This window comes from Lissotriton vulgaris, chromosome 2_1, assembly GCF_964263255.1.
Source record: "Lissotriton vulgaris chromosome 2_1, aLisVul1.2, whole genome shotgun sequence".
NCBI lineage: Eukaryota > Metazoa > Chordata > Amphibia > Caudata > Salamandridae > Lissotriton > Lissotriton vulgaris.
The window spans coordinates 505,666,990-505,691,753 of record NC_141687.1 but is presented as its reverse complement, the minus strand read 5'-3'; the positions used below and the strand labels follow the sequence as shown (position 1 = coordinate 505,691,753).

Below are 24,764 nucleotides of genomic sequence, written 5' to 3'. Positions count from 1 at the left end.
CGGTCTCTATGGAAATTATAGACTGTGCCATGGACATTGCCACGACGTCCTTTCGGGCGTTGGCAGGAGCGGCAGTGTTAAGACGCCAAGGATGGCTGAAGGCAACTTGGTTTAGACAGGAAATTCAGAACAAGGTCCTTGATCTGCCCTTTGATGGCGACGCCTTATTCGGGAAATTAATAGATGATACTCTTCAAGAGATCAAAAAGGACACAGAATCAGCCAGGTCGCTAGGAACCCTCCAGTATCGCAAATCTCCTTTCAGAGGTTAAAGAGGCAAAGGAGGTGGTTTTAGAGGTTCATACCAACAACAGCAGCAACGCTATTCTTCAAACAGCTCAGGATACCACCAAAACCGTCAGTCATACCAGCAAAGACAGGGCCAATCTTCGGGTTACTCGAGGCCTTACAACAAGGGCAAACAGGCTGCCCGTTGGCTGGACACGTCCAAACGCCAATAGCGGCCTCCTGGCTCTGCCTACTGTTCCCTCCTCCAGGAAATCATCAGTTGGAGGCAGGGTGTCAAAATTCCTTCAAAATTGGTCCAAAATAACATCGGACCGTTGGGTGATCAACATCATAAAGCGAGGACATACTTTGGAATTTATGGAAGTCCCTCCACCCAGGCCCCCGGCAGCCATTCCATCGAAACATCTGCATCTCCTAAGGCTCGAAATACAACAAATGCTCCGCAAAGGGGCGATAGAGCCGGTCCCCTCCCAACAACAGGGCCAGGGGTTCTATTCCAGGTTCTTCCTGGTGAGAAAAACGCTGGAAAAATGGCGCCCCATCTTGGACCTCAGGGAGCTAAATACCTATCCCGTCTCCCTATCCTTCCGGATGGTATCCCTACACTACATATTGAAGATGATCAGCCCGGGGGATTTCATGGCCACGCTTGATCTGGAGGACTCGTACTTCCATGTCCCGATTCACCCAGCACACAGAAGGTTCCTACGCTTCACAGTAGCCAAGAGCCATTTTCAGTTCAGAGTTCTGCCGTTCGGTCTTCACTCTGCCCCAAGGATTTTCACAAAGGTGCTAGCACCGGTGGCAGCATTTTTGCGAAGGAACCACTTCCAGGTCTTCCCTTATCTGGACGATTGGTTACTGAAGGCCCCATCCAGAAAGTTAGCGCAGGACGCTGTACAGGCTTGCACCAATCTGTTCCAAAATCTGGGGCTCACTTTGAACAGAGAAAAATCCACGCTGATGCCCTCAAGGAGAGCACGGTTCCTAGGAGCATTGTTGGATTCAAAGCTCTTGAGGGAGTTTCCTACTCAGGAGAGGATAGAGAAACTACAATGACTGGCACGAAACCTTCGGGGAAAAAGGTGTCTTTCTGTACGCAGCTACAAGTCGCTGCTAGGGGTGATGTCGTCATGTATTCCCCTAATTCCAGACTGCGGATGCGTCCCCTGCAGGAACAACTGGACCTCCAATGGAAACAAGTGCACGGATCGTTCGAGGACAAGGTGGTGGTCACTCGAGAGATGAAAGAGGCAGTGATTTGGTGGTCACATCAAGACAATTTGTGCCAAGGTCTATCCTTCGCAAGCGTACCTTCGCCTCAAATACTAACGACGGATGCGTCATTGGAGGGATGGGGAGCAGTGATGCAGGATCTGCAGATCAGTGGCCATTGGCCTCCTCGCGAGCAAAAACGACATATCAATCTGTTGGAGCTGAGAGCCATCAGGCTAGCTCTTCAAGCCTTTCTTCCGCGACTCCAGGGTTCACAAGTGCTAGTCAGGACGGACAACACCACAGCTATGCATTATGTGAACAAAGAAGGAGGAACGAGATCACTCCTCTTGTCGCGAGAAGCTCAACAGATATGGGAATGGTCAATTCTTCAAGGAATTTCACTAAAGGCGGAGCACTTACCAGGAGTGCTGAACGAAGGCGCCGACAGACTGAGCAGGTTATCCTCAGTCAGTCACGAGTGGGAACTTAAACAACAGGTTCTGGATCTACTATTTCAGACATGGGGCACGCCGGAGGTGGACCTCTTTGCGACGCCAACCAACAAGAAATGCCGGTCATACGCCAGCAGGTTCCACCATCAGAGCTCATTGGGCAATGCCCTGTCGATAGTCTGGATGGGGAGGTTTCTTTATGCGTTTCCACCTATTCCCCTGATTCCACGCCTCATCAGGAAAATGAAGACGGAACCATGCAAAATTATCCTGATCGCCCCGGCATGGCCGAGACAGTTTTGGTACACGGAGCTGCATCTGCTGTCGCTAGTTCCTCCATTGCTGCTGGAGGAAGTTCCGGATCTTCTGACAATGTCCGGTGGACAGGTTTGGCATCCAGACCCAAGATCGTTACACCTGACTGCATGGCTCCTGACCAGCGAGAATTCATGAATGTCCCTCTTTCCAAGGAGATCAAGGACATCCTTTCCCAGGCAAGAGCACCTTCAACAAACAAGACATACAAATTGAAATGGAAAAGGTTTTGTATTTGGTGTAAAAAGGAAAAGGTTGATCCTTTTACTTCGAAACCTCATCAACTCCTGCCTTATCTACTCTCGCTAGCAAAGTCTAACCTGACCCATTCTACGATCAAGGTCCATTTGGCGGCAATTTCAAGGTTCAGGAGATCGGACTCTGGTACTTCATTATGGTCTTCAAGAATTGTCCAGCAATTCCTCAAAGGCCTGTTCAGGGTCTATCCACCAGTGAGACCTCCTCCAACTTGGCATTTAAACTTGGTCCTGGCTCAACTGATGAAGGAACCATTTGAGCTGATTCACCGCTCAGACCTGAAATACTTGTCATGGAAATTGGCTCTACTCTTAGCCCTGACCTTGGCTAGGCGAGTGGGGGAGTTGCAGGCCCTTACTATCCAAGAGCCGTTTTTACAGTTCAAAAGGAACACGGTCATCTTGCGGACGAACCTAAGATTCATTCCTAAAGTTCCTACAGACTTTCACTTAAATGAGCCAGTAATTCTAAAGACATTTTTTCCAAACCCAGTCACTCCAGCGGAGAAGACATTGCACACTATGGATTTACAATGATGTCTAAAATTCTACATAGACCGTACCAAGGAATTTAGAAAGACTTTGCAATTGTTCATTGCCTTTGGTGTTCCGAGCAAAGTTCTCCCTCTGTCCAAACAGGGGATCTCAAGATGGATTTCGAGTGCTATTCTGCATTGCCACAACATGGCAGGAAAACCTCTGGTGGGCAGGATACGTGCTCACTCCACGAGATCCATTGCATCCTCAACAGCCCTCTTAGCAGGGGTACATATAAAGGACATTTGCAGGGCTGCTACCTGGAGCAGCGTGCACACTTTCACTAAGCATTACTGCTTAGTCATTGCAGCAGGATGAGGCAGCGGTGGGCCAAGCTGTCTTGAGGAACCTCTTCAAGTGATTGGTGGGCTTTCCTTTCTATCCCACCTTCCATTGGTAACACGTTTTGTGATTTCATTTTTCAGTGTGATAAGGTACTTATTTACAAAATGTGTTTATGATGGTTTACTGCTTGCTATTCTGATACAAAAGCATGGGAATCTATGAAAGTTCCAATACTGGGGCAAGAAAACAGGTTACTTACCTGTAACTTGGGTTCCCCAGTATTGGTAACTTTCATAGATTCCCATGCGCCCACCCACCTCCCCTGGGAAAGCTCAGCCTTCAGTAGTAGGGTGTCTAGCACACAACGGCTACGAAAATCTGAGGCTCTGAGGTTCCTTCAGGAAGGTTCCAGGGGTGAGGCTCTTCTGATTGGCTGATGCCTAAAATTTGGTCTCTTTTACAAAAAGAGGCGGATATGCTACAAAAGGGAATGAGGCCTAGGCCTTTCCTTTCTCTTTTGTACCTACTACTATGGTATTTTTTATTACCGAGACTCCCATTCCGACGACGGGGAATGATACAAAAGCATGGGAATCTATGAAAGTTACCAATACTGGGGAACCAAAGTTACAGGTAAGTAACTTGTTTTCTTCTGTTCCCTCTGCTTTCAGCTACTTCTCGTCCAGAATCCACATTTGGGTTACACCAACATGGTCCACAAAGCACTGTAGCCGCCAGACTTCCAAGACCCTCCTTTGACATCAATGGGCTGTTTCAACACCACTTCGCACTCATTTTCCAGGGCTCCCTGATGTATGTATCCTCGTTCCCTGGGTATCCACAGGAGGGGTGGCTCTCCAACCTTCCTTGATCCAGCTAGTTTCCTTGGGGTTCTTTGCGAAAGGTACTTAAACAGTAAAATACCAACCGTAACTTTCCACGTTTTATCCTATGGGCATTTGGCCTGGTGCGACACCCCTGCACCCAGGCGCCTGGGGTAACCTAGCTACTTATCTTTGGTGGCTCCATGCATGCCTTGTTATCTTCATCCTTGCATATCAGTCTCGTTTGCTTTCTCACTTCACATGCAATTTTTTTAGTATATGTTTTCCCTCCCACCCCGTAGGGGCCCATGTGGCTTCCTATGCTTACTTGCCTGTTTTAAAGTATTTTTTGTGTGTATTGATATCTCTGGTTAGGAGATATACCAAGCACTTTTCCCTATAAGGTGAATGTGTGCATGCGCGTACCTATGCTACTCCGAGTGCACAGTGTCTATTTTGAAGCGCGCACACATCCTGCCAGAGACTGTTCACGCCGCCGCTTTTTAAAAAGCGATCGGCACGAAGAACGGTAATTTACCTGTTTAGGGAGGCTGAGGAAGAGACCACTGTGAAGAGAACACACATTCCCACTTACACTGCTGCCTGTGGAGGAGAACACAAGTTCCCTCTTTCACTGTAGCCTGTGGGGGTCACAGCCCAAGCTCAGCAGCAAGTGGCTTCTGAGCTTGCTGCATGCCTTTTGTTAATAGAGCGCGGCTGCGGACAGATTGTCTGCTATTTGTAAAGTATTAATGTTAATTGCAGCGCCGTGTGAGCACTGCAATCAACATGAATACATTAAAAATGCACACCATCTCCCAACAACTACGCTCTTTTATCAAAAGGCATGCAGCAATTCCATAAGCACAGCGTGCTAATGTATATTAGTGATTCTGAAAAGCAGACGTGCTTCTGGACTTGCTGCATGCCTTTTGTTGATAGAGCCCAGCTTAAAAAATGCACACAATCTGCCTGCAGCCACTCTCTATTAACAAAAGGCATGCAGCAAGCTCAGACACACGTCTGCTTTCAGAATATTGATACCAAGTAGTTCTTAGTGTTGTATTTAATAAATACAGAAGTACTTTTCTAATACTGGTGTGTTTTTTTTTTCTTGTGTGTAGACTTACTGACTATTGGTGTAAATGCACCTGCTTTACACCCTCCTGAATAAGCCTTCGCTCTTCTCCACAGCTACCCCTTGAGAGCTTTGGTTATCCGGGTCCATGACGACTATTACTAAGTGTTGCCTGGACTCGATGCACGGTGCTACACCAGTAGCTGTACACCATATACTGAGCCAGCCTCCTTCAAGAGGCATTCTAATGATGTGCTAAAAGAAAATTATAGAATTGTAAGAGTGAGCAGTGGAGGGTTAAAAGTATTACAGTCAAAATAATGGTAAGAAAATGTAGTCCAGGAAGTGTAATAACACCAGCATTGGCAAAACCAAAATAGGTCTTGCCTATGTAAGAGCTATTGGCTTTCCCAATGTGTTTCACCATGTTGTACACCAGCGTGGCTGCTGTTCAGCATGGATAAAAGTTAGTGGTGTTGAGAAGAGTGTGGTTGAATAGGGTGGCGAAGAGTGGAGTAGCATAGCGGACTGGAATATCATGGACTGGAGTGTTGAGGAGGGTAGTGGAGTGGAATAAAGTGTTGTAAAGTGGAGTACAGTGTCAGAGTGGAGTGTCATAGAGTGGAATACCTTGTAGTGTTTGGAATGTTGTAGTGGGGAATGGTGTAGAAAGGAGTGTCATGGAGTAGAGTAGCATGGTGTTGTCGTTTTTTTAGCAAGCTGTACACCAGTGTGGCTGCTGTTTTAGCATGGCTAAAAGTTAGGGTCGTAGGCTGGAGTAGAGTGTTCAAGAGCTGAGTGTCAAAAAGGGCGTATAGTAGAATAAAGTGGCGTAAATTTCATGGAGTACAGTCGTGAAGTGGCGCAGAGTGGAATAGCGTATAGTGTCAGAGTGGTGTAGAGTGGAGTGGAATAGCTTAAAGTGGAGTAGAATGTCGTGGAGTATTGTGAAGTGGCTTACAGTGGAGTATGCATAGTCTGTTGGTGCGCTGACTTTCATCTGAAATAACCAATACATTTGTGCATACAGTTTACTGATCAAACTATACAGGGCGCAAAACCTTTTCTTTCTCAGAACCCGTCAAGATCGTCACATAAATCCTCTCACTTTGAAGTTAGAAAAAAAGTATACACCAAGATCCCCTAAGACAGAGCCTGACTTTGACATCTGTCTTTGAACACACAGCAAATATGACAAGATAAGAATCAAATTTAAAGGCCCATTTACAGAAAGTGAGTACTCATGGAAGAATACAAGGAGCGATGGTGAAAACACTTTGCTCCACAGGAGACAGAAAGACCTGCTTAACAGTGTAAAATAAATACAGCCAGCGAATAGATAGCCAGAAAATTTGAGTTATAACCCACAAATCAAATGATAATCAATAGACGGAAATCTTCCTAAGGGAAGCTTTCAGAATGACCACAAGAAGTCTTTTGACAACCAGACGGCGCAGGCTTCAACCTAAAATAACCTGAACTTAAAAGTTGACAGCTTAGCTTGTCTAGCTAAAAATAGCATGGACATTTTGTTTGGTTTGGATCTTCATCTAAGTGGTTGGCCCAGGTCTCTACCACTATACCCTACTGCACCATTATTCTTAAATTGCAAAAGATTTGACATTTGTTGTAGAAAGAATGAAAATAAGCTCTTGCATCTCAGTATTTCAAAGGTTTCAGATTATTGCCACCACAAAATGTTCGCCGAACTCAACACTGATCTCCCTCTGCAAAAAAAAAAAAATGCACATCAACACACACACACAATCACATTTTTGCACATTCTCCCTCCCACCCCCTTTTCTGGCCCAAAAGAAAGGGAAAGGTTTGAGTGGTTTTTGAAAAGGGGATCAATGTTTGGGTTAAGAAGTCCTTATTCTTGTGTACTGGTAAACTTTTGGAGGTAATGTTTAGAAACCAGATCTTTCCAAGCTGTGTATAATTTGAGTTCCACAAGTTTGCTAAGTCAATGATAACTATAATGTATAATGATCCTGTGACCTAAGTATCTAGGTACTTCTGAAATCACTCGGCAAACTTTTTATGGCGTATGCGTTTTTTCCTTTAGTGCCGCAGGAGGAGAAATCTTTAACTTGTGTGTCGCTGATGGAGAGGAAATGCTGCCAGAAAAAGAGGTCATCAGACTTCTTTGTCAGATCCTTGAAGGAGTGAATTTTTTACATCAGAATGACGTTGTGCATCTTGATTTAAAGGTAACCCGACATTTTTTTAAACAAAATTATTTTAAACATAGCATTACTATGAAATCTTTTTTAACCTAAATAACACGTCAGTCTTATTTCTCAAAATTGTGTGCACTTGGCAAGCTGCTTCATTCACTGTCACTCACCAAAAAAGCCGCTAAACGCTTTAAACATAACTTCCTTAGGTCACACCCTGAAACCCCCTTTGCTGACACCTACTTCTCACCGTTCAATGGATCCCTGAACACTGATATCATTTTCCACACCACACGCAGAGCGCAATGGAGAAAAGCGTTTATCACCTTACTCACCGTCTCCTCCACCAGGAAATCCGCTCACAGCCTAACTCTCCATCACACCGTCCCAATTCTTTCCAGTCAGAGCCACTATCCCTATTTACAATAACGGGATTGTCCTATCTCAAACCACAGACAGTAACCTGGAACTACTAGACAACTTGTTCCCCACTTTCAAAGAGCACCTCTCCAATTCGCGGACCAACACTCCTATCTCCTCCAGTCCCACCATCCATGACCTCACAGCTCCTACCACCCATAACCCTTCTAACCCATCTCAGAGCCAATTACTTACTACACACTCCTCAATCAGGGACACACCTACCACCCCTGGCCTCACATTTCACACCCACAACCCCTCTAACCCAGTTCAGCACCAGGCAGTCGTAACACACACCTCAAACACAGACACAGATCGCTCCCCCTCATACACCACTCACACCCCCACCCCTTCTACTAACCATCGGACCTCCACACATACCATCAACACTCCTCTCACACCTACAGCGGGCTTTAACACTCCGCTCACCCCTGACAGCACAGCTCCCACCCACAACACACCTAACCTAGTCCAGCACCAGAACAACACGCATTTCGTCAATTCTCCCCCTTTATCCCCCCCATTCTCAGTCCCCATTACCCCCTAACCAACAACGCAGAACACACCTCCTCTCTTAATTTAACTCCCTCCCCACAACAGGACCATCTCCAGTCCCACTTCCCCTCCTACTCTCAGCCCCCACTACCCTTCCTGCACCCCCACCACTACTATCAGTCTCCCAGCCTACACCTTGACCCCCCGCCTACCATCAATGCCCTCACTCATACCACCAACCTCCCCCCTACCACATCCACACCTCTCCCGCCCATAAACTCTCGCCTCCCTAACACCATCCCGGACACTAACACAACGCAGACCTGCTCGAACACCAGCCCACTCTCCCACCTGCACGCGAATTCCCTGGTCAGTCATTCACCTCTGACTACCACCCCCACCTCCACCACCTACCCCACGATGGACAACATCATGGCCACCCTTATGCAGATCAAAGAAGACATGCACATCATCAAAGAACGACTCTCCGCACACCACATACACCCCACACCCACCTCCACCTCCCCCTCCCAACTTGTCCCCTACCCCTCCGGCTGACTCACTCACTCAACACGCCCCACAGCGGGCGTCAATCCCTGCTCATAGGCGCAGCAACTGCCCTCGTCGCCCCTGCAACCCTTCACACAACCACACCCCCCGCCCAACTTGTCCCCCACCCTTCCGATTAACCCGCCCACTCAACTCTCCCCCCACATGACCTCAATCCCAGCTCGCCATCGCAACAACCGCCCTCGTCGCACCCACAACCCCACTTCTGACCTAGACACACTCACCCTTCTCCGCTCCTATGACCCAGCCCCCCAAAATCACACAACAACCCCACACCTCGCCATTCCCACGATACATTCAAATCCACTTAGACCCCCCACACTAAACAGTAGATTCTCCATCCCCAATAACCTTAGAAAAGTCCCTCTCTAGAACCATCTACCTCCCTCAACACACCCCGTCTCAAATGCACTCTCCTCAACTGCAGATCGGCCTCGAAACATTCCGCCGCCATTGCTGATCTCCTCTTATCGCTGGACCTTGACCTAATCATCCTGACTGAAAGCTGGCTAACTGAATCTTCGACACCTATAATGGACATTCTGGTTCCTCCCAACTACCACATTATCGGGCTCGACAGATCAGGCAAAATAGGTGGTGGAATCGCATGCATCTACAGGAACAACCTCTCTGTTCTGAAAGTCAATTCCACCTCCCTCCCATCCCCAACATCCTGGGAATACATCTGCCTCGACATTTTTAGTGAGGGCAAACCGATATGCTCTCTTCACAGCATTTACCACCCACCCAGGGACAACCTCACCTTTTCCTAACAAATCATGGATATGATCTCAACCAATTCCGGACGGCAGCTCACCCAAATATACCTTGGCGACTTCAACCTCCACTGGAACGATCGCAATGACGCGGTGGTAAATAGTCTTAAAAATGTCCTCGATGCCCTTAACCTCACCCAAATATGCGACAGCCCGACCCACGAGAAAGGTTCTATCCTTGACCTGATTATCTCCAAAGAGGACTCTATCCAACTAGAGTCCATCCAACCCTGTAACTGGTCAGATCATCATATTGTCACATTCTTCATCAATGAAAAAGTTAAAGTTAACCCGGCACAATGCTCCAAACCCAAAGTCTGGAAAAGGGACATGAAAAAACTCAACCCAGGCTCTTTGCCCCCTAACAGTTGTAATCTCCTACTCCCACCGTCTGGCGCTACGGACGTTCAAACCTTGACTGCTATGACCTCAATAATTAATGAGGCTGCACCTATGCAGCTAAAAAGAGTCTCTACTAAAATCTCCAATCCATGGTACGACGGGAGTCTCAATGAGGATAGACGAGACATGCGAATGGCAGAGCGTACCTGGAGATCAGCTCCCTCTGCAATGCACCTAAAAGATCTGAAGAAAAAGAAACGCCTACTTCAGGAAAATAAAACTCTCAAAAGCAGACTTCTTCAGCCTCCAGCTCGACCAAGCAAAAAAACGCCAGAGAAAACTGTTTGAGCTGATCAGAGCACAATCCAAGGATCAACCCCAACCACTCAACACTGTGCGGGAGGCACCCTCCTGCGAAGACTTCGCTACCTTCTTTATCCAAAAAAATGACAATATAAAGAACGATCTCCTCATTGACTCAAGCCTCTACTCCAAACCCCAGTGCCTAGCACCCATTGAACCAAAAAACAATGCTACATGGTCAACCTTTGGCACATACTCGGAAGAAGAAATTGGCAAACTGCTCAGCACCCTGAAACCATCCAATCACCTCACTGACCCCCTTCCTGCTACCGCAGTGAAAGACTTTACCCCTTTGCTTCTCCCTCTCTGGACTAAAATTATTAACAGCTCTCTCCAACAAGGAAGCATACCTGACTCCCTCAAAGTTGGTCAGGTCACACCTCTACTAAAGAAACCTACAGCCGACCCCTCTGATCTCAACAATTACCGTCCCATTAACAATATTCCCACTCTCGCCAAACTGCTGGAAAAATGCGCACAACTACAATTGACTAAACACATTGAACAATTTGATCTCCTTAACCCTCACCAGTCAGGCTTCCGAGCAGGACACAGTACAGAAACTGCTATGACTCACATAATGGACGACGCACTCCAAATGCTAGACCAAAACGACACCTGCCTCCTCATCCTCCTTGATCTCTCTTCAGCATTCGACACCGTTAAACATGAGAATCTACTAGAACTACTAAACACAAGAATGGGTTTATCTGGAACTGTTCTCAAGTGGTTCACTTCCTTTCTTCACAACAGGTCGCAGAAATTCAAGAGCAACAACGTGATGTCCTCGCCAATACCCGTAACGCTAGGCGTCCCCCAAGGATCCTCTTTCCCTAACTCTGTTCAACCTAGTCATGGAACCTCTCACCACTTTGCTACAAGCATCCAATGTACACTTTCACATGTACGCCGATGACACCCAACTTTATCTCAAATTACAGTCCCCCAAAGACATCTTGCTCCTGAACTCAACGATCAGATGCACCCAATCCTGGCTTGCCGACAATCATCTCAAACTCAATGCCCTGAAAACAGAGTTCCTTCTGATCTCACCTCCAGCGAAGATCTCCACCACTCAAATTTGGCTTAAACACCTAACCGCACTCAATGTCCAACCCACCATCGTGGACTCAGCAAAATATTTAGGCATAACACTCGACACCAATCTCAACATGCAGCAACATATCAGCAAGGCCACAAAGGGAGCAAACTTCCAGATCAATTCTCTGAGGAAACTTAAACCCTTCCAAAGACTTCCAAACTGCAGTACAAACACTTGTCATACCTCGAATTGAATATGGCAGCATCGCCCTCTGCGGACTCCCCCTAACTACAAACGCACCCCAAAGAGCTTCTCTAAACGCTGCAGCAAGACTCATCACTGGGTCAAAAAAGCACTCCCATATCACCCCTGACTTGAAATCCCTGAACTGGCTGCCCTTTGAAGCCAGAATACATCTGAAAATCGCCTGCATGACAAACAAGGCGGTACACCTAAACTCACCCGGCTACCTCGCTCAGAAACTGTCAATCTCTGGCGGAGCCAGAAACACCAGAGGCACAAACAATCTTCTGCTGAAACCTCGAAGATTCCGAAAGGAAAAAACATATAAGCGCTCCTTCTCAGGAATGGCGCCTAGGATCTGGAACTCACTCCCGCCCGAAACCAGGCTTATCTCCTCCACTACACTCTTTAAAAATGAAGTAAAAGCTATCCTCATGGCTAAATACACTTGAACTACTATCTCGAACACTGTTAATACTCTGCACCGATCTGTACTACATGTTTGACCCCTTTGCTTATTTGTATTTGTATTAGTTGTCCTATTACTCACATGATTGGCTTTGCAGCCACCTATTTGTACTGTTTGACCTATTGATTTATTTGTCTGATTATGCTCCTTCATGTACTATTCTTTGTAAAGCGCTCTAATATCTGCGAAGATCTTGTCCGCGCTATATAAAACTTTCAAATAAATAAATAAATTCCTTTCTACAATCCACTTGTGTGGAGTAGATGCAAGCATTTGTACAAAATAGATTTAACCCCTTGCGTGCTGATGACAGAACGGTTCCGTCATCAGCATCGGTTGAGCTGTGCTGATGACGGAACCGTTTCGTCATGACTCCGCCCGCGCAAGGCGGAGTCAGCACAGGCGGAAAATACGCCCCGCACGCAAGGGGTTAACATGGTTTGCAGTCACTACAGTGATCTTTGGTTTCTTTTTGCAAAGACTTGATGTTTGTGCATTTTTCTAGTGGCAGTATCGTAGCAAACTTGCTGATGTGTCTTGAAAAACACTTTTAATCTAATGGACGATGATTCATTTCCCACTGCCATAATCCTGTTTGTTTTGAGTAATGGTTGAGTGACGGTCCTCCCAGCAAGAATATGCTATTACCTTATTTTCAGTAGTCTGCGGAGTATTTCAGAAGTGCTAGGCTTTGCCAATTTTTAAAGGCCAGCGTGTTTTTTTTCTTTCATCGCACAAATAGTCGTGAGTAGATTTTGCTCTGAAGTGCGGTGGGTTTTTACAGAAAATCAGTACTATTTAATTCTGTCGAGGATGCTATGGCACATCACCCGGTAAAGATGCAAAGCCATTTTTGGCTAAATGGGGCCCTGAGACAGACTTGGCCTCTCCTTGCGAGTGACCAGTATTGTTGTGTAGTAATGCAGCCCTGGAATAGGCGTATACCACGTGATGCAGTTTTTCTCTTATGCAGTAATACCGCCTTATTGAAAGTTGCATATGTTGATTGGGGTGTACAACATTAATTCCTCATATTTTCCTGTGTTCAGAAGTGAAACATTCACACTTGTGGTTTATCCCTGCACTAATTTCACATGGTATTTACCTGGTGAAATTTGATATTTGTAAGGATCGTGGGGGCTGATTGTGAGAATATCAGGGCTGACACATCTTATAATGCTAGCTCAAGCTTTCTACCTGTAATAACACGCTTCTTTAACCTCTCGTAGAGATGCATACATTACGTTTAGATCTCATTAACATTTTAAAGGAAGCAGCTCACAATATCTGAAACTTGTGCTGCTACTGGGGCACTGCTCTCTGTGCTGCATGAGAATGGCGTTTACTATCTGCTGCATTAAAGAAGAGGTCTGACAGACACATGAGTATCTAGTGAGGATCAGGTTGGACACTGTTTCAAATCAGTTTGAAGTATCAGAAATATCTGGGCTCGGAATTGAGGCATTTTCCCATCACTTCGGATAAACACAGGGTTTCTACTCCTATCTTGAATGTGGTAAGTATCAAAGTAATAGGAATGAAAAAGACAGAAGCTTCTTGAGAATGAACTGGTGCGAAATGCTCTTAACATTTAAGGTTTTTATTTGTTAGATCTGTGCAAGTATTTCCGGTTGTTTCTTCATTATCAAGCCCCTGGCCCTACATTGGCAAAAAAAGCAAATTACCAAGTTTTTTCAGTAGTGGTCATTCTGCAGTATTGGAAGCAGACAAAATTCATTTATCAGTGGTAAGGGCCATAAAAAGGGTACACTGCATTTGTATTGTTCTAACATATGTTTTAATGCTGAAGGCACCCAAAAATTGTTTTGTAATCTAGGCTGTACTTTAATACATTCTCTAACCATTAGTCCATTTGAATGTACACACTGGAGCCTTCAAATTACCCACTAATGATGTGACTGAATGAATTACTGACCAATAGCTACTGGCTGGGGACAAGAGTTGTTGTATTGGCTGATTATAGTTCAGCATGTGAAATTGGGGCTTCAGTGTCCCAGGATCCAATTTTGCTGGATTTGAGCGTTCCGTATTTTACTTTACCTCTTGGTTGCTCTTTACCGTTGAAACACAGGAGTGGTATTGTTGCTGTGTAATTCAAATGCTCATTCATACAAACATGTGCCGCATGTTGGTCAAGTTTTGAAGAGTTTATTGAAATAAGGACAGAATTGTAAACCTAAATTTGTTATTACAAGCTACCAACATATTATTCTTCAATTTACAGTTTCTTACATTAAATCCCAAAATCGAAGTGACTAGAAATCGAAATTTGATAGAACTCGTATTCCCCTTCCTGACCAATTTCTCCCTTATCTTTCTTACTTGGGCTTCCACCCCCACACTTTTCATGGACTATCTCCTCTCTACAGCACGTACACTTGTATTGCAGCATTTATGTGGCGCTTACCACTCCTTTGTGGAGCGCTGAAACGCTTGCCTACGAGCAGCATGCTACACCATGTAGGGTGTGGTTGGAAGGATGTTGTTTTTGTTTTGATCCTATGTGGCACGTGTTTCCATGGCATGGCTGATGATGACCTCGAGGGGAGATTATCATATTAAGGGATGTAGCTCATAGCAGTATGTTGGATGACAATGTGTAAGAAACAAATATACAATTTTTTGGTTTTCAGTATGCTATTAGCTTTGAACAGCTCTGCAGATCCGTTTATGGTATTTCATATACAGTCTGCTTGGCTGGTTACTGTGCTGGGTCATCCAATCTGCGACTTGTGTATAGTTGTGCTCCTGAGCTGGCATGGTTGGAGTGAGAGAGAAGTGTAGAGATCTGTATGGATGAGCATTTTTATTAACACCCTATGTCTGAGTGTCTATGTGAGATGCGAAGAAGCAGTCTGATTGTATATAGATTTAGGACATGCAGTGAACTAACTACTTTAAAGTCCTCCAAAATTGTCTAGTAATGTGTGACAGATTTCTTCAGTCATTGCATGACTGTTCATTTGGTGATGTTTTTGAACGTTCAGTGCTGGTGTTGGACAACCCTTATAGCTGATCTGTATATGTGAATTTGATGGGTAGAAGTTACAATTTGTTGCTCGCCACTGTGTGTTGTGGTATTAGTGTTATAGTGAGCCATCACAGTTATATATGGAAATACATACTATGTAATGTCACAGCGGACCATAAGTGAACCCTTTTTTCTTATGTGCATAATGAATGCAAAAAGAACAGATGGACTTACTGTAGGTGAATTTCTGATAGATACATCTGCCAGTGGATTCCTCACCTTGTGAATATCCCCCTGCGTCAGCATCGTTCGGAAAATTCTTTTGTAGCACGCCGGCGTGGACGACGTCATAGGAGCACGGCATCGCGCGCGACTCCGACTGACGTCACTGACTCCTTATTAGGCCTACGTCAGCGTGATGACATCAGTTCCCTTTTTTCCGCGTCGTCGATGCTAACTGTTTCTTGGGATCTTCTATTGTGCGGATAGTAACTTTGTTACTATTGTGAACTTTTGTCCTGTATCTGTTTGGAGTGCTGTCTTCTGTCGAAGAAGACCGGATTTAAGCCATGCGACTTGTGTGCCAGGGTGATGTCCATTACTGATCTTCAAGGTGACTGTTTGTGATGTCTGGGCTCGGATCACGACGTCAAGGGTTGTCGTTCCTGTACGAAGATGAACCCAAAGGCTCTTCGAGAACGAGAGGCGAAACTCCTTCTTGCCAAAATTAAGGGTAAGGATACCAAGAGCGCTTCGAGGTCAAAATCAAGACGATAGAGGTCCAAGTCGAAGACTATGTCGAGGTCTCAGTCGGAGTCGGCTTAGAAGTCGGCTTCGGGGCATGCTTCGGGTTCCTCGAAGAAGACGCATAGGAGGAAGAAGCACAGTTCGAGACACCATTCCGGCAGGGAGTCGGACTCGAAAAAGAAGTCCTCTTCTCGAAAACATCATAAGGGCATGATATCTCCCTCTCCAGCTCGTAAGTCTGAAGGTGAGGCCTCGCCTTTACAGTCTCGGGAGCCAACACCGAATCCGGAATTGAATCCGTCTACGGAGCCGTACCAGTCTTCGGTGCACGATGAAGAGGAAGTTGAGGCTCCTCCGGTTTCGGTGACTCCGGTACACCAACCCGAGGAACAGGAGGAGTCTAATCTGGTACAGCCTCCTCAGGGGCAACCAGTGGGTTTGTACCCTCAGATTCCTGATCCAGGTCAGGACCCTTCGCATTTTCTAAATGCCATGTATGGCGTATATGCGAGAGCAATGTACCCCTCTGGTGCACCGGCTGGTCCCATGGGTCCATTGTCATTTAATCTGGGCGTGCCTCAAGCTTATGCTCCGGCGCCTTACTTGCCATTTATGCCGGTGCCGATTCCACCGTGGCATAGCTCGGCTCCACCGAGGTCATCGACTCCGTACACAGCCACGCCGGCTCCAGAGCTACCTCGGCTCCGGAGCGACCTCTGGATCAAAATCGAGGTTCGACGCCGGTTCCAGCTTCTCATTCAAAGGCGGCTCCAACTTCTCATTCAACGCCAGCCTCGGCCCTGACTCCGTCGGAGTCGTTACCTGATCCGACGACATTGATTCGGATGGAGTGGTCTAGGTGTAAAGGGCAGCGCTTTATGGAGGAGAGAAATTATGAGGAACCTGAGGTTGAAGGCGAACTTCAGGATCAGGAGGATTACTTTGAAGAGTTGCAGGATGCAAGTGATTTGGAACTTTCACCGGAATGGGAGTTGCCCGCTGTATCTGATACTCCTTCTAAGGATGTGGCTCCTTACCATGTGGTGATTAAGAAAGCTGCAGAACTCGTAATTCTGATAGATACATCTGCCAGTGGATTCCTCACCTTGTGAATATCCCCTTGCATCAGCAACATTCGGAAATTCTTTTTGTAGCTTCGCGCCAACGTGGACGTGGAGGACGTCATAGAGGCACGGCATCGCACGCGACTCCGCTGACGTCACCGACACTACAATAGGCCCACGCCGGCGTGATGACATCAGTTCCCTTTTTTCAACGTCGTCGACGCTAACTGGTTCTGGGAATCTCTGTAGCCTTTTAGTAACTTTGTTGCTATTTTCATCACTTTCCTGTTTCCTTGTGTCATTCACGATGTCGACAAAGAAGACAGGTTTCAAGCCTTGCAGAGAATGTGGGAAAATGATGTCAATCACAGACCCACACGAAGATTGCATCTGGTGTCTAAGTTCGGACCATAATGTTGATGGATGCTCTTCATGTCGGAAGATGAACCTGAAGGCTCTGCGTGAGAGAGAGGCCAAACTACTGGTGGCAAAGCTGAAAGGTGACAAGGAAAGAAAGTCTTCGAGGTCTCGTTTGAGAATGTAGAGATCGATTTCGAAGTCGAGATCAAGGTCTCGGGTGGAGTCAACTTCGAAGTCATCTTTAGATCATGCTTCGAAGTCAAAGAAGAAACTTAAGAAAAGAAGACATGAGTCCCGGCGTCACTCCAGTAGGGATTCGGACTCAAGGTCGAAGTCACCCAAGAAGGTACGTTCGAAGGCGATTCCTCCAGAGGAGGACTTTGGTCCTGAAGGTGAGGCTTCGCCTTCGGAGTCGCAGGTTCAGTCGCCGGCTCCGTCTCCGGTTCCATCTCCGGCGCCGTCCCCGGCCCGAGAGGATGAGGAAGAAGTTCCTGTGGGTGAGGATTTCTGCGCCTGTGGAAGAGCTGAATTCAGAACCACCTCTAGGCCAGCCTGAGGGTCTTCAGCCACCTTTTCCGACCCCAGGCCAAGACCCATCAGCGTTTGAACGCTATGTATGGTGTCTTTTCAAGGGCTTGGTACCCCTCTGGCGCACCTTCGGGTCCCATGGGTCCACTAGCCTTTAATTTAGGAGTTCCTCACTCCTATGCTCTGGCTCCATTTATGCCGTACATGCCGGCTCCGACACCGCTGTGGCAATACCCGGCTCCCCCGAGGTAGTCGACGCCGATACCGACATCGACTGCTCCGAGTCGACCTCAAGACCAACCCACTGTACCATCGGATTAGATACCGACGTCGGTTCCACGTCGGCGCGAAGCTACAAAAAGAATTTCTGAATGTTGCTGACGCAAGGGGATATTCACAAGGTGAGGAATCCACAGGCAGATACTGTATCTACCAGAAAAAGCGTTACCGAAGGTTAGTAACTTGTTCGTATGATTCATTCAGCATTCCGTCCATCATTCAGCATTCCGTCCATCATTTGTTGTCGCAGCACTTTCACCTTAAGTGGGATGGGTATAACCAGACGTGGGTCCCTTGCTCACTGTGCCACTGGATTCAAGCTAGTGGAGTAATTGCCGGGCTGAAGTCATGCATTCTTTGGGTGAATGCGGAAAAGAAGCCTTACGGCCCCATTTTGGATTCATTATTTTTTGCTGTTGTCACCTTGTCAGTTCTTTGGGACAATCTCCTAGTAGTATGTAGTGAAATGTAAATGTTGTTTTCTTCTGGAGTATTGATTGGTCGATTGGATACATTTTGCTGATCACTTTTTTTTTCTAGCCACAAAACATCTTGCTGAGCAGTCTAAATCCTCTTGGCGATATCAAGATTGTGGACTTCGGTTTGTCCCGCAAATTGGGACATGCTGCTGAACTTCGAGAAATTATGGGTACCCCAGAATACGTTGGTATGTAATATGAATGTATCAGAACACTTGTTGGGGATAAATGGTGTTTTGTTTGGGCTGATAAGATGGTTTCTATTAGTAAAGACACTGGTAATTATCAAATTCAGACTGAAAGAGGATCTGAAACTAGCAGGTTAAAATGAAATGGATTCATCTGAGAGAGTCTGTACACCTACTTATTGTGCTATTTATTATCATTATTGAGTATGGGGAAGGACTATGACTCACTTGAGACAGATACTTGAGTGGGTTTTGATGTACCTTACCCAATTCAGATATGGTAGTAAACAACTAGCTGCTGCCTGCAAATCTGTGAATGGTAGATGTCATGCTGTTTTATTAATGTGCAGAAGGTATAACCAAATGCCACTATAGAATATCTGATTAATCTGCTTTGTGAATGTAGGCCTAGCTTTTTCTTCTATTGTATTTGTCACATAGAATATTTGAGGCAGGAAGCAGTGATTTCTCTAGTTAGTTGTGCTGTACTATGGTGACCACATGAAATCTCACCATGGCAATCTATAAAGAGTGGTGTTTATACAACCTGTAAGCAAAGTCAAATAAATTCATTTTAGAATATAAGTCAAAATAGCAAATAAAATTACACTTATTCAGTCCTGGTGGAAACGTCAATGGTATTAACAGCAGGGGGCCAGATTGTTAAAGAATATCAAACATTTATAGATTTACACCTACAATTTTAATTGTTTTCTGTATTGATTGAAATTCTTCTGGTGCTCAAGCTTACTTGGAAATCTACGAATTTCTGTTTTTTTAACCCTCTTTTAACACCTTGGCTGCTGCTTGAATTTTCCCCCTGTGCTGGACATTCCAGAACAGGGTGTGGTCGTGACAGAACCATTCCGTCATCAGCACAGCTCAGCCGTGACTGATGTCGGAATGGTTCCGTCACAAGCATCGAAGGGGTTAAATCCCAACACTAATATTAGCCAGCTAGTGATGTCCTGCATTACATATAGCCTCCATCATCTTTAGCCCCTTCGCTGCGGGGGGTAATTCCCCCGCTGTGCTGGGGTTGAATGGGCGCGCACAGCGCCCGGCTCACGACAAGCTCAGTTCGTCATGAGGCACGGCGCTCCAATGCTCATGATGAGCTGAGCTCGTCACAGGTGCACCGGTTACCGTTACCGTGCACCCCCCTCCCTGCAGCGCCTTGAGACCCTCACGGGTGAGTAGCGCGCTCTATAAATGTAATGATTGATTGATTGAAATGCTCCAACGTTGTGGTGCTTGCTAAAGAATCTTTCTAAATAAGTCCTAGATTCAGCATTAAATAAACTTTTTCAGTTTTCTCTTGTGTGTTGAACTTAAGGTTGTACAGTTGTATGCAGTTTATTTTTAAAAAAACCTCACACAAATGTGGTTCTCCTGTGCAGATTCTAAATTCCTCCGTTTTACCCTTCCCGCATGTATAATGCATACCACAGTGTAGTGTGAGAAGCAACCAGCACTTTTAATGATTAAGTACCTACACTTAACATTGTTGATGGACATTATAAACACATCTCGGTTCAGGGTGCCATATTCATAAGGCAGTATCAGCACTTTGCTGCAGAGCTGAAACACTGTTTTTACTACAGTACTGGAATTATTTGTTCTCCGCAACAAGACCAGGATTTGAATGGGAATACAATTTGTATTCTATTTGAAAGGTCCCTTTGCACTGTTGCAATTGTGTGATCTACACTTGTCTGAATATTGTGCACCTCTGGAAGTCTATGCAGTGCTTAACCTGTGACTGTGATACTTCTTGTAATGAGAGAATGTATAGCTTGACAGTGCCAGAGTGTGCAATCAGAATAGCTCTGCCAGCTTCTCCATCAACTCTAATCATTCCCTTAATATTTACAAAAAAATTATTTATCCAGTATTGGGGTATCTTTCATAGATTCACATGCCTGAATCATTCCCCGTCGTCGAGGCGGGAGTCCCACGGTATAAATATATACAAAAGCAGTGCCTGGAAAATTTCTTGTACTAGGCTGGAAAAGCCCAAAGGCCTAACTAGGCCTCAAAACTTAGCAGCCTATCTACATCATTATGTAAAAAGACCTGAAATAGTAGCCTCAACCAATCAGCTGTCCTCACCCTCTAGAACCTTCCCAGCTCAGGCAGTTCTCCTCAGATTTTCACCGCACTTCGTGTGTAAGGGAGTCTCCATAGTGCCTACTCAGTTTTTGACTTTTTTCCTCAAAATGTCTGAAAAGAAGGCTCTTTTCAAAGTTTGTGGAACCTGCTATAAGAAGAGGGTCCATGTGGATGACCAGCACTCTGACTGCATTTATTGTCTACACCCTTCACATGTTGTGAAGGACTGTAGGATTTGCCGTACCTTGCCTCAGAAAACAATCAGGGATAGGGAGGCAAGGGTTCTTTTGTGGTTGAAATCTTCTTCCACTGATGATGAGGACAAGGCCTCTACCTCCAGCAAGAGAGCCAGATCCAGAGAAAGTTCTTCTCCTGAGAGAAAGAAAAAACTTAAAACCTCTGAGAGCTTCAGAACCCTCAAAGAGTGCATCAGCTTCTTCACGAATGACAACTGTGAGTACAGCCCAGGCTAAGACTGTTTCTCTGGTGTCTGTTCCTACTACTACCTTGACTTCTGCTTCTACGGTTACCACTTCGGCTATTACCCCACCTCTGATGTCTGTTCAACTTTTGCCATCGCCTGTCAAGCCATCGCTGACTAAAAACAAGTTGCCGACTGTCCCATCGTCGACGACGGCCCAGTCGACTAAATATTCCGGTCCGTCGACGACAATTCTGTCGACGAAGCCGACATCATCGTCGACGAAGATACTTTGGACTATATCGTCGACGAAGGTCTCGTCGACGAAGACACCATCGACGGCCTCGTCGGCGAAGGGCTCGTCGACGAAGACACCGTCGACGGCTTCGTCATCGAGGGACTCGTCGACGAAGACACCATCGACGGCTTCGTCGTCGAGGGACTCGTCGACGAAGACACCATCGACGGCCCCGTCGACGAAAGGTTCGTCGACGAAGACACCATTGACGACCTCGTCGACGGAAAAATCTTTGTCACTGACGGCGGTTCCATTAGCGAACAAGCTATCAACAGTACCGTCGACGGAAATCCCAATAACAATGGCTTCAGCAGTGGCATCTGCTCATCTGTTGCACAGTTCACCTCCGACAAAGATTCAATATACGCATTTTCAAATAAAAACTTATCAAAGACAAGATGATTATTCTCACATTTCTCCACTCTTACCATCACACATTTTGGCGACGTATGTGGAGGAAGATTCGGATGAAGGTGAAGAGGATGACGGTCCTTTTGGGATTGCCCGTCACCCTTCTCAATTGAATATTAAATATCAGGAGGACGATTAAGATGATGTCCATGGTCATTATACGCATGACGTTTATTCGACGCCATATCAATCACCCCATGCCAGACCTTCTCGGTCTGAGGACACTGGTCATTTGCCGTCTACCTTAATTCAGGATTTGCAGGCTATGTTGGTGGATTATCGCCAGAGATTTCCACCAACTCCAGTTGCACCCGCTGTGTCGCCTATTCCAGTTGACGTGCCAAGACCTCCGTCGCCGCGAGCTTCATTGTCGCCGAGACAGGATACTGGTCCAGCACCTCAAGATGACACAGATACTTCTTCTCATGATGACGGAGAAAGCAGGGAAGAAGGCGAGTTGCCGGATAATAAACCTATAGATCCTTGGGAGGATTATGTCATTCCTATACCTTCACCGCCTGCGCCCCGGCCTTCAGATTCTCAACCTGAGGATATTGGCGGTTTTCACAATATTATGCAGCGAGCTGCTAATAGATTTGAATTGACCGTCACAGTTGAGCAGTCTGACTGCTTTTTGCATGACTTTAAAGAGGGATATCGCAGAGTTACCAGGGCTATCCCCATTATTGACTATATTTGGAAGGAGGGCCTCACCATCATGAAAACGCCCGCTTCCATTCCTGCAGTCCTTCCAAGAATAGAGAAAAAGTATTGAGCACCATCGGATACTCCATCTTGTTTAATAGGTCACCCTCGACCAGACTCTGTCATATCCCAGGCTGCGCAGCAGAAATCCAAGAATCCTTCTGCTCCCATTTCAACACCACCTGACAAGGAGGGCAGGAGACTGGATGCCATTGGGAAGAAGTTGTCTGCAAATGCAGCAGCCTCCATTAAAGCAGCTAATTCATTGGCTATCCTGGCCCGTTATGATAGGCAGATGTGGTCTGATCTGACGGAATATCTTGACCTGATCCCGGAGGATCATCAGCACGAGGTGCGCAGGATTGTACAGGAGGGTGAAAGGGCAGCTTCAGAAATCATTGATTGCGCCCTGGATATTTCAAACACCAATTTCAGACAATTGGCCGGAGCAGCTGTACTTCGGCGTCAAGGTTGGCTCAGGGCTACCACCTTCAGGCCTGAGGTCCAGACAAAAATCTTGGACATGGCGTACGATGGGGATTCACTTTTTGGGAAGTACATCGATGACGCTTTGCTGGCTATAAAAACAGATACAGATACAGACACAGCTAAATCACTTGGTACCCTGCAATACAAGAGGGGATCCTTTAGAGGAGCAAGAGGCCGTGGTTACTCCTCCAGGGGAAACTATTCCAACCAACAGAATCGTCATTACCAATCTCACTACAAACAACCTTACTATCAATCCTCTTACAGACAGCCTGCCTCTGGTTCTTTCTCTCAGCAAGGAGGGAAACGACGCTCAAGCAATCAAGGGCGTGATTCCAACAAGCGCCAATGAGCTTTGCCGGATGTCAGCCATTCACCTTTCCCTTCTCATGGGCGCCAAAATCTCCGCCTTTTACCACCAATGGCGGACGATAACTTCGGATCAGTTGTTCCTGGATCTTGTCAGGAATGGACACACTCTGGAGTTTTTACGGAAGCCGCCAACAACGCCGCCCAGGGGCCCCCCTCGTCTTCACTTACTCTTCAAAGAAGCCTTAAAGATGAAACACAAGAATGCGATAGAACGAGTTCCTCCTTCTCAGAAAGGCAAAGGATTTTATTCTCGATTCTTCCTCGTAGAGAAAAATTCAGAAGTGGCGTCCAATACTGCATTTGCACAAAATCAACAAGTATCTAAAGAAACAGAGTTTTCGCATGGTAACGTTGAAGGACATTCTGAATTGTCTCAACGAAGGGGACTTTATGGCTTCTCTGGATCTGCAAGACGCCTACTTCCACATCCCTATTCACCCAAAACACCGCAAATACCTAAGGCTTCAAGTGGCTGGCGTCCATTTTCAGTTCAAAGTGCTCCCATTCGGCCTAAAATCGGCCCCCAGAATCTTTACCAAATGTCTGGCTCCGGTGGCAGCAATGCTGAGGTCCCAGGGAATACAAGTTTTCCCATTTCTCGACGACTGGCTGTTAAAAGGTCCATCCAGAAACTCAACAATGGAAGCAGTCAGGAGTACGCTCTCTCTCTTCTCATATCTAGGACTGACCCTCAATTCGAAAAAATCTCAGCTTCAACCTCGTCAAGAGTTGACCTTTCTGGGAGCAGTCTTGAACACATGCCAGTGCAAGGTGTACTTGACACGAGCGGCAAAACAAGCTGTTAAAACTAGCAAAACAAATATTTGCAAGAAAGTCACTTTCAGTTCGGATATTTGCTTCCCTTCTAGGGATGTGCTCATCTGCAATCAGCCTCGTTCGTATGGCGAGACTCAGAATGAGACCGTTACAGGAAGAGTTACTTCACCAGTGGAGGCAAGTCGACGGATCATTCAACGACCGCATCAAAGTGACTGCCAAAAAGAAACATGCTCTTCTTTGGTGGTCGAAGGCGCACAATTTGTCACCAGGCCTCACCTTTCTCCAAGACATTCCAGAGTTCACCCTGACTACGGACTCATCCATGGAAGGTTGGGGAGGTCACCTTCAGATCCAGGGACGATGGTCTCGTCAGTACCGGCAGAAGCACATCAACAGCCTAGAGCTGAGAGCCATTTTTCTGTCC

General features: G+C 46.2%; 1 protein-coding gene across 1 annotated transcript in view; it reads left to right on the top strand.

Moving 5' to 3' along the window:
* Window positions 1-24,764, top strand: part of STK17B (serine/threonine kinase 17b) — a 120,518-nt gene that overhangs the window by 61,453 nt on the left and 34,301 nt on the right. Inside the window, exons 4-5 of the mRNA XM_086955406.1 lie at window positions 7,284-7,428; window positions 18,626-18,752. Of these exons, the coding sequence (XP_086811532.1) occupies window positions 7,284-7,428; window positions 18,626-18,752 (272 nt within the window). The remainder of the gene's footprint in view (window positions 1-7,283; window positions 7,429-18,625; window positions 18,753-24,764) is intronic.